Raw genomic sequence first — 17,803 nt, 5'->3', positions numbered from 1 at the left:
TTGGAACTACTGAACATAACACGTCAATGTAAAATGAAATTTTTGGATATACATATTCACTTTATCGAACAAAACATACATGTATTGTGTAACATGAAGTCCTATGAGTGTCATCTGATGAAGATCATCAATGGTTATTGATTAATTTGATCTCTATTTCTGCTTTTTGTGACAACTCTTTTTGTCTGGAAAAATTGCTGTGTTTTTCTGTGACTTGGTGGTGACCTAACATAATCATTTGTGGAGCTTTTGCTGTAAAGCCTTTTTGAAATCAGACACTGTGGCTGGATTAATGAGAATTTGATCTTTAAAATGGTGCCTAATACTTGTATGTTTGAGAAATTTGATTTATGAGATTTCTGTTGATTGAATTTGGCGCCCTGCAATTTCATTGGCTGTTGGCGAGAGAACCCCGTTCCCAGACAGGTTAAGCTTTCAGTGTCCGTTGAGTTTTTAGATGGAACGGAAAATATGGCGCTATACAACGTGACGGTCGGGAGTAGGCTACAGTACTAAGAGCATAACGTTTCCACACCCTAATTGTATAATTGTAGTCTAACCAATACCTAAACTGAGATTCTGTGAAAATAAAAATCTAATTGATTTATCAAGACCAGTACCCATGCCTGCTAAAATAGTTGACCACAGCGGGTAGACTATTGCATCAAATCCTATTTAAATAAATAAGACCTACACCTCTTGAGTGAGACTCATGTTGCCTCCAATAATTACATATGGGTCTCCCGGTGGCGACCGGCACGGGTATCGAACCTGCATCTGTGCCACTCGGGAGACCCCACTCAGGAGACCCCATCCACAAAGTATAAAAAATAAAGAGAGGTGTTGGTTAAGGTATGTTGTCCTGCTAACAGCCCATAATGGGCTATTATAATACTGTACATGGTGTCCAGGTTAGGATAACCAAAACATTTCTTTATTAAAGACTATCAGAAAGAATGTTGGTACTTATTTATTCTGATCCAAAGCCCTGAATGAGTGAGTCACTCAGCTTTATGTAGGTGCCGAGGCTATAGGACTGTGCCATCAACTTGATAATATATAACAATATTTTGGAGATGATTTTGTTTTCAAAAAAACAAAAGCGAGCGATTGTAATCTGAATAAAGCCATAATAATCGGTGCGGCCCGTTGTCCAGCCCTTTGTCCACTGATCTCCACGGATGATTGTTGGATGGTTCTTTGTATGCTCTGCAAAAACCATTCACATTTTTAGTACACAATCATTTTTATTTAACCTTTATTTAATCATAAATTTTATAACACAGTATTCCTACACATTGATAGGCTATATACAATTAATTTTTGAAGAAAATACACTGAAACCAAAATACCTTTTAGTTTTGGTGATCCTCTCAGCTCGGGCTCATTTTCAAGTCCTCTCGTGGTTACGGTCCTAACCCTGGAACAGATGGCACCATAGAAAGAAGCTGGCTTGATGAAAAGGATGTCCATTTCATCTGTTCTCTTTGGTCGCAATGTCTTTTTCTTTTTAGATAAACAGCTCGTTTTTGAATGGTAACTGTGTTAAGGGTGGAGTTTGGGGCGGGATGAGAACTGGAAAGGTGTGACTTTCAGTTTACAATAAGCTAGAAGTATACAGTAGATCGTATTATGAATTTTTCAGTACATATGTGTCAATTATTTATTTCAGAAGGAGCCAGCAAAACTAGTGCACTCTATATGTGCTCTGGGTCATTAGACACCATTAGACATGCACCTGTCTGGGGTTTAGACACAACTGGTGATTCCTGTAACTGGGTTATGGCCAACTATGTACTGTTGCTATGGTTTCACCTCTTGGTCCTTTTCCAGTCTGCAGGTGTCCTTTTCAGAGGAGTTAGCAGTATGACATGTATGGTTATTTCTGTAGAGTGCCAAGGTCTGTTACTATGGTCCTACATGCATGAACTATTTCTGTGGCTCTACAGGTTCCATGCCCTAATATGAAACTAAACTTAGTGCAAGGCAATAAGGTAATGGTGGCTAAATGCCAGAGGGGATGAACCATTAAGAGGAGTTACTATCAGTATGACGTAAGGAGTACAAAGGTATAAGAAGTCTGTGCCAAGATTGGGAAGACAGTTGTTTCATGAATCAGCTCGGCTTGTGTTATGTTATGTAATAAAATTCTATTTGAACGCACATGCTCTGGTATTTTAGAATTATTATTGACTGAATAATTCCACGACAATCTGCGATTGTCCTCATTTTGATTATGCTGTAACATACTGTAGCACCGTGACCAGGATCTCTATTCATTTAAGTGAGCAGATTAGGGCATTCAGTAGGAATGGAAAATCTACTGGAGAAAACAACCTCCTCCCTTCCCCATGGGCTAGGTCCGTCTTCTGTGTCCGGCTCTGCGGCCCATCCCGTGCCCCCTGCCCTCGTGCCTTGAACCTCGTGCGCCCACCGCTATTTCAGTGGATTCAGCTGGAGAACTGCAAGGAAATTCCATTATGCGCCACTCTGCTAAATTATTATTATTAATCGCTTTATTTAAAAAAAAAAATACATTTTGGAGATTACTTTGTTTTCAAATAATGTAAAATGAGCGAGAAAGGCCATTCTTGAATATGGGGTGAGGCATTGTTACTAATTTGTAAATATAGCCAGTTTGTTATTTAGAATGATTTATTTCTGTTTTTAGAGGGAGAGAAACCAAAAGCCTACCGTCACGTCATGGGTCTCCCGGTCACGGCTGGCATCTGTAGCAACACAGCTTGCACTGCGATGCAGTGTTTTAGACCACTGTACAATGAGACCGGTTGGGAGTAGGCTACAGTACTACAGTAAGAGCGAAATAATCCTAACATTTCCACACACTAATTGTAGTCTGTTTCTCTTAGAATAAAAACCTTAGTGTAACAACAGTTTTAGTAAGTAATACTGAAGTCGTGCACAATTATCAGTTTCTATTTTGGCTTATGCCGCCCCATTCATTGTCAGTTAGAGACACAGTAGCGCCTTGGTACCCAAAAGCATAATCCATGCTCTATCTCCCCCATGCGCTGGTCTGGAGCAATGAAGTAGTGACGCAGGGTACCGTACTAAACCACAAATTACCTCTGTCCCGCAGCATAATTGCAGAACTTTGAGTTGAGCAACCACTGTACTACCTATACACTCTACACTTTTCTCTGCCTCATTCTGTCATCCTGTTCTAAAGCCTTACTAGAGATGGACCCACTAATTAATAAAACCTCAGCGAGCATGCGCTGATAAAGCGTCTTTTTACACGTCAAGTATATTTCACTTTTCAAGTGATTCTATGTGCGTTTCTGAAAAGTTATCAAATCCACATGTATCTGTTGTAACAGGCTAAAAACAACGCTGATTGCAGGACAATGTGACGTTTGCCAGGTAGTTTTAGAGTTAGTATATGGGCCTTTTCGGGCCTTGTTTGTCTGATTACAGTGGGAGTGGTAGATGGTCATCATCGGAAAAAAAGGTGAAATACAGTGGAAGAGAAGTTATCTGTCCTGTCGGATTCCTATGATTTGGTAGCTGACTTTACACCCAGTAAAGTGTCATCTGAGCTGTCTGTCTGGTGTGGTGTAGTGTTAGATGTTACATGGTTAGGAGAAAAGTTAGTTTCTGCTGGCTGACAAGCTAAACCTCCCTCTCTCCTGGGATGTAGAGCTGACAGGTGTATAAAATTGAGCACACAGCCATGCAATCTCCATAGACAGTAGAATGACCTTACTGAAGAGTTCAGTGACTTTCAACGTCATACGATGCCACCTTTCCATCAAGTCAGTTCGTAATTTCTGCCCTGCTAGAGCTGCCCCGGTCAACTGTAAGTGCTGTTATTGTGAAGTGGAAACGTCTAGGAGCAACAACGGCTCAATCGTGAATTGGTAGGGCACACAAGCTCACAGAACTCGTCTGTCCTCGGTTGCAACTAGGGTTGCAAAGGGTCGGAAACTTTCTAAGATATATCCGGGAAATTTTCTATGGGAAGTTAAGCCTGGGAATTTTGGGAATTTCATTTAAAAAGTTAGCTTATAACAGTGAACCTTTTTTGTGGGATACACAAGGCAATTCTAGGTCTTGTGGCATATTTTGGTTAAAATATCCCCAATTTAATGGAATTGCAACCCTCCGCATGCACAGTGCATTCTTCCATCACATAAACAGCTGATTCTCAAGATCTTGCACGCTAATGAGATGCTTTTGAGCACACTACTACACTGTCTGAGCCAAGGACTACATGCTTTCTGGTAAGTTTTGATCACAATACTAGGTGGGGTGAATATATTTTCTATGACATTATTTTTTTGTTAACTAGTAGCCTACAGCAAAGTGTGTTTAAATCATTTCTAACTTGTTAACAATTTCTGCTAGTTAGTTTGTGCTACCATGTGGGTTTTAGCTTGCTTGAGCCTGCTAACTGAGTGTGAAGTCACCTGTTTCCATACATGTTTCATTTTAAAACATTTATCTTACAAAATCTAACTGCTTAACTATTTATCTGTACATGGAATTGTATTTAATTAAATTTGTATTCATTTTTTCCCTAATCTTTAATGGAAAATGCCACGGGCACTATCTAATGTGTGGAGCCATTTCACTCGAGCTAATGTAGAAAGAAAAGCTGTGTACATTTGCAAATACCGTGCCAAATCATATGTGAACAATGCAACAAAGATGCAGAATCATCTGGCCAACTGCATAAAGTTCCCTCAGCGCTCACAACAAGCAACCTATGACAAAAGTCCCTCTACTTCTATTCGAGGTGAAATTCATGAATCAGACACCTTATCTATAGCAACAGCTCATGGTCCTCCTGGAATCAGAAGGTTTTTTGACTCAATGGTGGAACGTAGTCAGAGAAATGCTGATGTCTTGCTCGAGCTGTGTATGCAACTGGTTCACCTCTGATGCTCACAGACAATGTGTATTGGAAGAGATTTCTGAATGTTCTTCGCCCAGCATACACCCCTCCAACCAGACATGCTCTATCTACTAATTTGCTGGATGCAGAGTTCAACAGAGTTCAAGTGAAGGTCAAGCAAATCATAGAGAAAGCAGACTGTATTGCGATCATCTCTGATGGGTGGTCGAATGTTTGTGGGCAAGGAATAATTAACTACATCTCAACCCATCAACCAGTATTCTACAAGAGCACAGACACACCGGTCTCTACATTGCAGATGAGCTGAAGGCAGTCATCAATGACCTTGGACCACAGAAGGTATTTGCACTAGTGATAGACAATGCTGCGAATATGAAGCCTGCTTGGTCTAAAGTGGAGGATTCCTACCCTCACATCACACCTGTTGGCTGTGCTGGTCATGCATTGAATCTGCTCCTCAAGGACATCATGGCACTGAAAACAATGGATACACTCTACAAGACAGCCAAGGAAATGGTTAGGTATGTGAAGGGTCATCAAGTTATAGCAGTAATTCTTCTCACCAAGCAAAATGAGAAGAATAAGAGCACCACATTGAAGCTGCCCAGCAACACCCGTTGGGGTGGTGTTGTCATCATGTTTGACAGTCTTTTGGAGAGGAAGTCTCTCCAAGAAATGGCCATATCACAGTCTGCCGATATGGACAGCCCCATCAAGAGGATCCTCCTGGATGATGTATTTTGGGAGAGAGTGGTAAGCAGCCTGAAACTCCTGAAACCTATAGCAGTAGCCATTGCACGGATGGAGGGAGACAATGCCATCCTGTCTGATGCTCAGACTCTGCTTGCAGATGTAAGAGAAGAAATCTGTACTGCCCTGCCCACTTCACTGGAAACTGCAGTTCTGAAAAGCATCAAAAAGCGTAAAGACTTCTGCCTGAAGCCCATACACGCCACAGCTTACATGTTGGACCCCAACTATGCTGGCAAGAGCATCCTGTCTGGTGCAGAGATCAACAAGGCCTATGGTGTCATCAGTACTGTGTCTTGCCACCTTGGCCTGGATGAGGGCAAGGTCCTTGGCAGTCTGGCGAATTGCACTTCCAAGCAAGGGCTTTGGGATGGAGATGCAATATGGCAGTCGTACCAACATATCTCATCAGCCACCTGGTGGAAGGGACTTTGTGGATCAGGCTCTTTCTCCTGTTGCCGCCTCCATCCTCCAAATCCCACCAACATCAGCCGCCTCAGAGCGCAACTGGTCCTTGTTTGGGAACACACCAATACAAGGGTTAAAAGATTGGTGGCCATCCGGGCAAATTTGAGGCTTTTTGAGCCTGACAACAAGCCATCCTCAACAAGGTTGGAAAGTGACAGTGAAGATGAGGCCTCAGAGTCTGATGTTCAAGAGGTGGACATTGAGGTCGTCCAGGGAGAAGACATGGAAGCCTGAGAGGAAGACAACCAAAGCATTAATTTCTAGACATACAGATGTATGTTGAAAACGTTTTTGGGAGATGCGATGGAGCATTGGGGATCATTCAATATTCCCTTTATTCAGTGAAATCGGGGCGGCAGGTAGCCTAGTGGTTAGAGTATTGGACTAGTTACCGAAAAGTTGCAAGATAGAATCCCTGAGCTGACAAGGTAAAAATCTGTTGTTCTGCCCCTGAACAAGGCAGTTAAGACCTCTATCGACCACCCCCCCCCCCCCCCCCCCCCCCCCCCCTCCCGGATCTGGGATCATCCTCATCAAAAAAGCTGACTAGCCTAGCGCCACAGGGATATCATATAATATAATTTCATGAAATCACAAGTCCAATACAGCAAATGAAAGATAAACATCTTGTGAATCCAGCCAACATTTCCGATTTTTTTTAAATGTTTTACAGCGAAAACACTATATATTTATGTTAGCTCACCACAATAGCCAAACACACAACGCCATTTTTTTTTTATCTCACAAATAGAGATAAAATTAATCACTAACCTTTGAACAACTTCATCAGATGATTTTTGGACAGTCACGTAATCTAACCAAAAAACTCAACATAAACTTTGCTAAAAAATACACTGGTTCTTAATGCAACCGCTGTGTTAGATTTTAAAAAATTACTTTAGTACAAAGTACAGCATGCAATAATCTGAGACAGCGCCCAGCCATTCTCCGCCATGTTGGAGCCAACATATTCCACAAAAATACGAAATAACATCATAAATATTCTCTTATCTTTGATGATCTCCCATCAGAATGTAGTGCAAGGAGTCCTAGTTCCAGAATAAATCGTTCTTTTGTTTTAGAATGTCCATTTCCATTAGCAACTTTGGCTAGCATGGTGGAGTACACATGTCCATGAACTCTTGGCGCATGGAACGAAAAATTCCAAAAGTCACAAACGTCGAATAAACTGGTCAAACTCAGTTGAAAATCCATCTTTATGATGTCTTTCTCATATGTATCCAATAACGTCCAAGACGGATCATTTCGTTGTGTCTACCTAACGCATTTCAGAAAAGAATATGGTGCTCTCTAGTGCGCAGCAAAATACTGCCAATTAGGCGGACCTGTCACTACAAAAGCTCTCATTCGGTCTCACATCAAGCTAGACACCCCATTCAACATTCTACTGCCTGTTGACATCTAGTGGAAGGCGTATGAAGTGCATACAGATCCATAAATATAAGGCAATTGAATAGGCCTTACACAGACACCCAAACATTTCCTGTTTGGAAGTTTTCTGCCAAATGAGTCCTGTTATACTCACAGATATAATTCAAACAGTTTTAGAAACTTCAGAGTGTTTTCTATCCAATAGTAATAATAATATGCATATCGTATGATCTAGAACAGAGTACGAGGCCGTTTCATTTGGGCACGATTTTTTCCCAAAGTGAAAACAGCGCCCCCTATTAAGAAGTTAACCCACTGTTCCTAGGCCGTCTTGCCCAGTTAAAGGTAATATATATATATTTTTAAATAAAATCATCCCATGTGAAGAGTCAACTCTTAATTGAAGTTCAATTCGTAACTAAATTGTTTTTTAAATTTCTATTGGAAGGATTTAATCATTTGCAATTATGTCTACTTATGATAAGGTAAAAGGTGTATGTCTCCATATGATATGGTAAATATATCCAATGCAAAAAAAACATCTTAAATGGTATCAGTATTCATTCCCATATATTCCCGTTAATTTCCACGGAAAGTTTTGACCTCTGAATATTACCTAAAATGTGCAACCCTAGTTGCAACACTCACTAGCGAGTTCCAAACTGCCTCTGGAAGCAACGTCGGCACAACAACTGTTCGTCAGGAGCTTCATGAAGTGGGTTTCCATGGCCGCACACAAGCCTAAGATCACCATGCGCAATGCCAAGCTTCGGCTGGAGTGGTGTAAAACTCGCCGCCATTGGACTCTGAAGCAGTGGAAACACCTTCTCTGGAGTGATGAATCATGCTTCACCAACTGACGAACATATCTGGGTTTGGCGGATGCCTGGAGAACGCTACCTGCCCCTATGCATAGTGCCAACTGTAATGTTTGGTGGAGGAGGAATAATGGTCTGGGGCTGTTTTTCATGGTTCTGGCTAGGCCCCTTAGTTCCAGTGAAGGGAAGTCTTAACGCTACAGCATACACTTGCATTCTAGATGATTCTGTGCTTCGAACTTTGTGGCCACAGTTTGGGCATACATAGTAGTATCATCTGCGTATTTGACCGACCGACCGCCTCGATTCGGTCTTATGTTGTAAAATTTGAAAATGTGTTTTTCACATTGGATTAAAGTAGAGACTCAGCTAGAAAATGGTATATCATACACTGCAGTTGAAGAACAATGGGAAAGTAATTCTGCTTTGAATGTTGATTAATTTGTAACCCCATTTTTGAGAAAATGTCCTTGAACTTTCTTTGTCTACACCCATTCAGCATTGTTTACACCCTCTTAAGCCTTAGGCCCTCCCATCTCTTTAAAGATTTACATGTGAGGCCATTTGCTAAACATAGTGATTAGTTTAGTAAACAACCAAAGATTTCAAGACTAAAAGCGGTGAAAGTAGTAACCAACAATAAGGAAAAACTCCAGGTAAAAATACAGTCCTTGGCCTATATCCTTGGCCTATATCCTATATCCTTGGCCTAGTCCTTGGCCTATATCCTCAACTGACTTTGGTGCAGGTCATGTTGTTCTTCAAATTAGTATCTGGTAAACACACACTATATATATAAAAAAAAAAGTTGATTTGTCACATGCACAGGATACAGAAGGTGTAAACAGTACAGTAAAATGGTTACTTGCATAGTAGCAATATCAAAAACAGAAAGTTTCCAGATACAAATATTTTATCATTATTACATGACGGTTACCTGACACACTTGTCTAAATTAATGGGTCATGTGAAGGAAATGCTATAATCAACCTCCCAGCCACATCTAGTTAAGTGGATGGGTCACTACTGTCTAGATGTGTACACATGTCCATGAAATACAATAGATGGCCTTAATCACCCCCAGACACACCTGGCTAACATGATGGGTCATGTAATCATCTGGCTAAGTGTTTTGTTTAGACATGTACTGTAGCTAGCTAGCTAACAATGAACTGGCATAATCCCAACTCATACTACCACCATCCAATACAAACATTGTCATAGCTGCAGTATATTTCTGCATGTAGCTAAAGCTAACCCCGCAGGTAGGGTTTCTGAGAATGCAAATGGTTTACATCCGTAACGTTCGCTAGCTAGCTAACCATGAACAGGCGTCAGAGCTCAGGCCTATTGAGGACAACAATGAAATAGCAGTATCAAAAGCTTTTGACAGGTCCACAAACAAAGCAACACACTTAATTTTAGTGTCAAAAGCATGGACAAGATCATTAATAACTAAAGTGGTTGCTGTAATAGTGCTATGCCCAGGCCTAAACCCCAATTGATTTACATTCAAAATACATTTGTCAGATAAAAAAGATCAAAGTTGTAAATTTACCAAGGTTTCAAGAATCGTAGCTAGATAAGGACGCCTTGAAATGGGGTGACAATGATTAAGATCACTACTATCCCTGCCCTTATGGAGTGGCAGCACGAGCTGATTTCCATGCTTTTGGAATATTTCCTGATACCAGTATTAAATAAACTTTTGTGTTTATTAAGCCAACAATGATGGGTGCTGCACACTTAAGCAGACCGGGATCCGGTTAGTCGGGCCCTGTGGAGTTCTTCTCTATTGCTAGCAAAGCTTCCAGGACATCTTTTTCGGTAAATAGCCTAAAAGAAAAGCTTTGACTATAATTTCTCTGATCGTTCAGGGTGTTTCCCCTATTAACATCCAGCCCAATATAATTATGAATAGGCTTAGAAGTTCTTTCCAAAAGAGAGCCCGCTGAAATAAAATGACAGCATTTTTTAAAAGTACATTAATTTGTTGTGGCAGAGAGGAGGAAGTAGAACCCTTCAGGGATTTGACAGTTTTCCACAATTTAGCCGTGTTCCCATTACAATCTGAAATGGCTGTTACATAATAATCATGTTTAGCCTTTCTGATTTCTCTTACACAAAGATTCCTCAGTTTAATAACTTGCCAGTCCAGGCCTAAAGCCTGTGTTCCAGGCATCATTTATTTTATGAATGACTTCTGATAATTCCAGAGTGTACCAGGCATTCGCTCTACCCTTTAAGGGAACATTATTAAGGGACATCAGTAAGGGATCATAGCCTTCACCTGGATTCCCCTGGTCAGTCTGTCATGAAAAGAGCAGGTGTTCTTAATGTTTTGTATACTCAGTGTCTGTGTATAAATGTTTTATTACTCAAACTACCTGCGTGCCGGATTGGTCCCCCCCTGTATGTTTCATACCCCTGCCTTAGACTGTAGAGCTATCTGCTAGTGAATGCCTCTTCTCTTTCTCTCCTCTCTTTAGCCTATACCTCTCTCCCTGCTTTTCTAATTCCACAGCATCTCTTTGATCATTCTTCTCACCATATCTGCTTTTCTCTCTACCTTGTTCTTGCTTCTCTCTCTCTTTCTTGATTTCTTTCTCTCCTTCTCTCTCTGCTAGACTCTGGTATTGACTCAGTGGTCTGTGTCTGCAATTACTGTGGTGCTGTTGTGTTGTAGTTTGTATCTTCTCTTTTTCCTCTCTCTTTCTGTACTAATGGTGTGTGTTGTTCTGGCCCAGTGTTGGGTAACACACGCTCTTACAAACTGCTAGACTGGAATAGTGTCGCTGCAGGTACCTCCCTCCTTCTACTGGTCTCACACACTGGAGACATGGTAGCTCACTGAAACACACCCACCCACCCACCCACCCAGGCACACAAATATGGGTATCTGCAAGCATCTAGTTAAAGCTCTAAACTAAAGCTCTGTTTCTTTCACTGAGCTGCCATCCTCCTCTCCTAGTCTCTGTGTATGTGTGTGTGCTGAGCATGCGCTAAGCCCCCCCCCCCCCCCCCCCCTCTTCCCCCTTGGCTAGCCCACCATCCCAAGCTGCTACAGCAGTGTGTGACACATTGCATCCCTAACGTTCTCCCTGCGCTTCAGTAATGCTCCTCTAAGAAGCCTGTCCAGGTTAAAACTGAGACAGACTGGGCATGTGCATCATCCCTGGATCCACTGGGCTGTATTCATGCTGGGAGGAGGGAAGAGACAAGAGGATGGAGGGGGGTACAAGAATGGAGGGAGTGCGATACAGGGAGTAGTGTAGTTAGAGGGCTGTGTTGGTTCAAGCTCTGTGATGAATGAATATGGCCCTCTGCCCATGCGTGGGGATGTGAGCGTACCTGTGAGACATGCTGCTTCTTTTAGAGAGGACCCTGCTCTGCTCTGGGTCTGTTATGCCTGAGCCATTTATCCATCCATCTCACGTCCTTCCTTCCTCCCTGTGTCTCCGTTTTCCTCTTTCTCTCTACCTTCTTCCCTCTCTATCGTCTCTATCTCTATTTGAGCATGTGGCCTGTCCCAGGAGGTACAGAGTGGACCCATGGTTATTTTTAAGGACCATGGTTCAGCCTACACCAGGTGTCCCTCATTTGAGTATGATGAAGGCTCTGAGAAGGGCCTCTTCTCCTCCTTGCCTGCTCTTATGTGAGGCCAGGGTCTTGTTCAGGATCCTCAAACTGTAGATAATATTTTGAAACAGGAAGGAACTTGTCCAATACGAATACTCCTATTTGTTTTAATTTTTTTTATTATTATATATTTTTTTGATTTGGTGTGAACTACTGAACACAATACTTTATGGGAATGAAGTTAAGGAGATGTAGGGGGTTAGGACGCCACCCTACATTCCTGTCTTCCTGTGATTGGCTGGCCTGGAGATGATGCTATGAGAGGAGAACAGCCCAGACACTAACTAAACATCTTCATTATGTTCATCATCGTCATCAACATCATGTTCACTGTGTTACGAACTGACAGTTGGTTAAGTGGTATCTGCTTGCTATGATGCACCATTTTAACACAATCAGCAAAAAAAAAGTGTCAGTTGATTCTCTGTTGCTTCTTATTTTCTGGTAATCGCTAGTTTCGATACTTCTAGTTTCTAATAGTCACCACTGATGGTCAGTAAGTTTCTAAAAGTTGCAGGTTTCTAATAGGTTTTAGTTTCTGATAGTCAGCTAATTTCTGACTGTCGCTAGTTTCTGGTAGACAGTCTGGTATCCAGCCAGTGTGTGTGTGCCTGTGTCGCTGTGTGTGTGTGTGTGTCTGTGTTGCTGTGTATGACGTTATGTGTGTTTGTGTTGCAGACGAGCCAGAGACGAGGGACGCGTGGTGGGAGGAGATTCGTCAGGAGATCAAGTCTCATGCAAAAGCCCTGGGTTGCCACGCTGTGGTGGGATACAGCGAGAGCACCAGCATCTGGTACACTGCGCACACACACACACACACACACACACACACACACACACACACACACACACACACACACACACACACACACACACACACACACACACACACACCATACACACACCATACACACACACACACACACCATACACACACCATACACACACACACACACACCATACACACACACACACACACCATACACACACACACACACACCATACACACACACACACACACACCATACACACACACACACACACACCATACACACACACACACACACACCATACACACACACACACACACACACACACACACACACACACACACACACACACACCATACACACACACACACACACACCATACACACACACACCATACACACACACACCATACACACACCATACACACCATACTCACCATACTCACACACCATACTCACCATACTCACACAATACAAAGACCAAAGCTGTATTTCAAAGTCTGTTAGTGCATTATAGGGAAAGAAAGTTATGTGGATCTAAAGTTATCCACCATCTCTCTCTCCACCCTCTCTTCTCCTCCCTCTCCCCTCCCTCCTGTTCCCACAGTGAGGAGGTGTGTATCCTGTCTGCATCTGGCACGGCGGCCATGTTGAATCCCAGATTCATGCGTGAGGGCTGTCTGGACATCGGCGGCAGCGACCACAGGTTATCACGGCAACCACACCCCGGCATGGTGGGGTCGGAGAGGGGCGAGGGGGAAGTTAGCTCAACCTGGCTGGGGTAGGAACACACACACACACACACTGCTGGATGGGTGTAAGTGTAGGTGTGAGAAGATTTGAGTGGCCGGGAGGTTTTGGACTAACCTAGTCATTGATTGCTTCTAAATGTAGAGTGGTATTCTGAATGAATTGGATTAATTGAATGAAAAAAAAAAATGGTGTTCTAGCAGTCTTTCTGAGCTGCGTGTGTGTGTGTGTGTGTGTGTGTGTGTGTGTGTGTGTGTATTCCAGGTTTGAGGATGCGTCGCCCCCTAGCTGCGGGTTTGTTCACATCCCGTATGATGAGTTCAACATGCCGTTCCCAGCTCAGCTTACATACTGCTACCACTGTAGGAGACAGAAGGTCCCTGATGTGCTCTTTACTACCATAGACCTACCTGCTGAGGCTGAGGTTACTGGGAAGGGCTGCCTCATACAGGCCAGGTAACATACACACACTACCACCATATATCCTGTCTATGTGTGGGTAATAAACTCAGCAAAAAAAGAAACGTCCTCTCACTGTCAACTGCGTTTATTTTCAGTGTTTCATGTGTAAATATTTGTATGAACATAACAAGATTCAACAACTGAGACATAAACTGAACAAGTTTCACAGACATGTGATTAACAGAAATTGAATAATGTGTCCCTGAACAAAGGGGGGGGGGGGGGGTCGGTCAAAATGTAAAAGTAACAGTCAGTATCTGGTGTGGCCACCAGCTGCATTAAGTACTGCAGTGCATCTCCTCATAGACTGCACCAGATTTACTATCTTACTGTGAGATGTTACCCCACTTCCACCAAGGCACCTGCAAGTTCCTGGACATTTCTGGGGGGAATCTAGCCCTCACCCTCCGATCCAACAGGTCCCAGACTTGCTCAATGGGATTGAGATCCAGGCTCTTCACCCTTCCTGTCTTGCAGGAAGGGTACCACATGAGGGAGGAGGATATCTTCCCTGTAATTCACAGCGTAGAGATTGCCTGCAATGACAACAAGCTCAGTTCGATGATGCTACGACACACCGTCCCAGACCATGACGGACCCTCTAAATCGATCCCGCTCCAGAGTACAGGCCTCGGTGTAACACTCATTCCTTCGGCGATAAACGCGAATCTGACCATCACCCCTGTTGAGACAAAACCGCAACTCGTCAGTGAAGAGCACTTTTTGCCAGTCCTGTTCCAGCGACGGTGGGTTTGTGCCCATAGGCGATGTTGTTGACGGTGATGTCTGGTGACGACCTGCCTTACAACAGGCCTACAAGCCCTCAGTTCAGCCTATCGCGGACAGTCTGAGCACTGATGGAGGGATTGTGCGTTCCTGGTGTAACTCGGGCAGTTGTTGTTGCCATCCTGTACTTGTCCCGCAGGTGTGATGTTCGGATGTACCGATCCTGTACAGGTATTGTTACACGTGGCCTGCCACTGCGAGGATGATCAGCCGTCCCTGTAGCGCTGTCTTAGGCGTCTCACAGTACGGACATTGCAATTTATTGCCCTGGCAACATCTGTAGTCCTCATGCCTCCTTGCAGCATGCCTAAGGCACATTCACGCAGATGAGCAGGGACCATGGGGATCTTTCTTTTTGTGTTTTTCAGAGTCGGTAGAAAGGCCTCTTTAGTGTCCTAAATAATAACTGTGACCTTAATTGCTTACCGTCTGTAAGCTGTTAGTGTCTTAACGACCGTTCTAGAGGTGCATGTTCATTAATTGTTTGGAAAGCATGGGAAACCGTGTTTAAACCCTTTACAATGAAGATCTGTGAAGTTATTGGGATTCTTCCGAATTATCTTTGAAAGACAGGGTCCTGAAAAAGGGACGTTTCTATGTTTATTATGTTGTTTCGTATGAGGAAGGTGGTCCAGGGAGGTGTGTAAAATGATGTTATATTGCAGGTTGTGTCGAACGAAGAAGAAGGCCCAAGGGGAGGTGAATGCTACATCCATCTCTAACCTCCTCCCCTTCATGGAGTATGAGCTCCACACACAGCTGATGAACAAACTCAAACTGCGCTCCATGAATGCTCTGTTTGGACTCCGCATTCAGATCAGTGTGGGAGAAAACATGCTTCTGGGACTAGCTGTAAGTCTGTGTGTGTGTGGTGTGCGTGCGTGCGTGCGTGCGTGCCTACCTCTCCTCCAGTCTTCTACAAGGTGTGTATCTGACGGGTGTGTGTATCCCTCTCTTTGACGTGTGTGTGTGTCGTGTATGTGTGTCCAGTCTGCAACGGGTGTGTACCTGTCAGCGCTGCCAGCTCCAGGTGGTATCCAGATAGCTGGTAAGACCCCCAGTGACCTGAGCTACGACCAACACATCTCCACCATACAGAAACGCATCGATGACACCATCGCCAAGAACAAGGAGCTCTACAACATACACCCCCCGGTGAGACACACACACACACAGCCATATGTGTGTAGGTGTAATTCTGTGTAAATATGAAAGTGATAGTTATCTCCTGTCTTTCTCTGGTTGTTAAGAAGTTATTTACGTTGGACCCTGAGGCATTCACCGGCCTGAATACGGTACTGAGCATGCCCAATTAGTGATGCATGCCACACTACCCTCTCTATTAATCAACTCTGTATGAGTACAACACCCTCTAGAATCACAGCTCTGTATGAGAACTACGGCCCTTCAAGAATTAAACCTCTATGAGTACAATACTCTGGAATCACAGCTCTGTATGAGAACTACAGCCTTTCAAGAATTAAACCTCTATGAGTACAATACTCTGGAATCACAGCTCTGTATGAGAACTACAGCTTTTCAAGAATTAAACCTCTATATGAGTACAATACTCTAGAATCACAATATGACTAGTCCTACAATTACAGCTGTATGAGTACAGTCCAGAATCACAGATCTACGGAAATGCATACACCCTAGAATCACAACGCTAAGTACAGTCTAGAATCAGAGCTCAATGATAGTACACTCAAGAACACAGCTTGTATGCTCATGCATTTTCAAGGGGCTATAGTTTTTCTTATCACAAAATACATTAGTGCAACAGATATGGCAGAAAATAGTTTATCAGATGACAACAGCAGTGCAATGCTACTTGGCTAGCATTAACACATGTAAATTAGCTTACAATTCAAAAGCAAGGTATTTTCTTTTAGCAAAAACGATGCATGGCCATCATATTTCTAATGTTTATCACAGAAAGAATGTAGCCAGCTACATTTCCTTATGTTTTGTTTGCATTTTAACTTATTACTGGAGAAAAACTACACCGGAGGAAAGTACTTGGGAAAAGTAACCTACACCAGTCAGAGCTCTGTCTGGTGATCCAATGACTAGAGCAAAGATATTTCATCTGAGTGGAGAAGTGGAACTAAAGCATGAAATTTGTCCTCTTCCAATGATGATTTGGCGCAAACCATGATTGAAGCAGAATTTACAATAAGAAGCATTTTAGATCTGCATTTAAAAAACGCAGCAAGATATTTTATCTGAAATTTTCGGAGTGAAAAAAGCTAAATTCTGCGTTAACCCAGCCCCTGAAGAGTCTTCTCACATTTCCTCCCTCCACTAAATAGTTGTGTGTGCTATTAACTAATATAAAACTTACTCTGATGATAGTGCCTTCTTGGGTGTGGGTGAATTGGATGTGATATGGAAGTAGCTACTTATTTTGTGGTTTGAACTGATGGTGTTGCTATGGGACTGTGACTAACTCAGCGGCTCACAACCTGGACAGGGTTGGTCGGAGCCACACACACACCTATTGTTGTGTTGTTTTTATTGCTCTTGTTGTAGGAGTGTATAGAGGAGGTGGTGGGGTCTCCTATCCCTGACAGACAGCGGTCCAGCAGACTGTTCAGGTCTACCTCTGAGAGTTCAGATGAGCTGTCCGAACTAGACCTGTCCCACGGCAAGAAGGATGCCTTTGTACTGGAGGTATGGCTGGCTGGGTGTCCTCTACTGTAGGGTGTGTATGTGTGTACTGTAGGGTGGGTGTGTGTGTGTACTGTAGGGTGGGTGTGTTATGTTGGATGTGTAAATTGTAGTGTGTGGGCATAGTATAGGATGTGGTGTGTTAATGCATTTCTTCTCCTGTCTTCAGATTGATGACACTGATGCAGTAGAGGACATCCAATCCCTACTTACTGATGCCCCCATACCTGCAGGTATACACACTGTTCTACTAGAAATTGTATTTTCTATTCAACTCTGCTCTTTCACCATGTCCGTCCATCCGTCTGTCTCTCTCCAGGGTTCTACAGCTGTAACACGGAGGTCATGCCTGGGATTCACAACTGGACTTCAGGACTACAGGTCAGACTAGCACACTGAAACACTACGACGACGACG

General features: G+C 43.1%; 1 protein-coding gene across 12 annotated transcripts in view; it reads left to right on the top strand.

Annotated features, from left to right (window-relative positions):
- LOC129866981 (C2 domain-containing protein 5-like) overlaps positions 1-17,803 on the top strand; it is a 60,002-nt gene that overhangs the window by 36,622 nt on the left and 5,577 nt on the right. For 7 of the 12 annotated variants that reach the window (XM_055940048.1, XM_055940058.1, XM_055940055.1 and 4 more), the window contains 10 exons: positions 11,055-11,108; positions 12,625-12,739; positions 13,323-13,496; positions 13,730-13,921; positions 15,379-15,565; positions 15,704-15,868; positions 15,964-16,008; positions 17,249-17,389; positions 17,556-17,619; positions 17,706-17,767. In XM_055940048.1, coding sequence (XP_055796023.1) covers positions 11,055-11,108; positions 12,625-12,739; positions 13,323-13,496; positions 13,730-13,921; positions 15,379-15,565; positions 15,704-15,868; positions 15,964-16,008; positions 17,249-17,389; positions 17,556-17,619; positions 17,706-17,767 — 1,199 coding nt within the window. The remainder of the gene's footprint in view (positions 1-11,054; positions 11,109-12,624; positions 12,740-13,322; positions 13,497-13,729; positions 13,922-15,378; positions 15,566-15,703; positions 15,869-15,963; positions 16,009-17,248; positions 17,390-17,555; positions 17,620-17,705; positions 17,768-17,803) is intronic. The other 5 variants (XM_055940054.1, XM_055940057.1, XM_055940056.1 and 2 more) reach the window with 3 other exon arrangements.

This window comes from Salvelinus fontinalis, chromosome 12 (assembly GCF_029448725.1).
Source record: "Salvelinus fontinalis isolate EN_2023a chromosome 12, ASM2944872v1, whole genome shotgun sequence".
NCBI lineage: Eukaryota > Metazoa > Chordata > Actinopteri > Salmoniformes > Salmonidae > Salvelinus > Salvelinus fontinalis.
The sequence above is the reverse complement of the archived record's forward strand: the minus strand, read 5'-3'. Positions and strand labels throughout refer to the sequence as shown.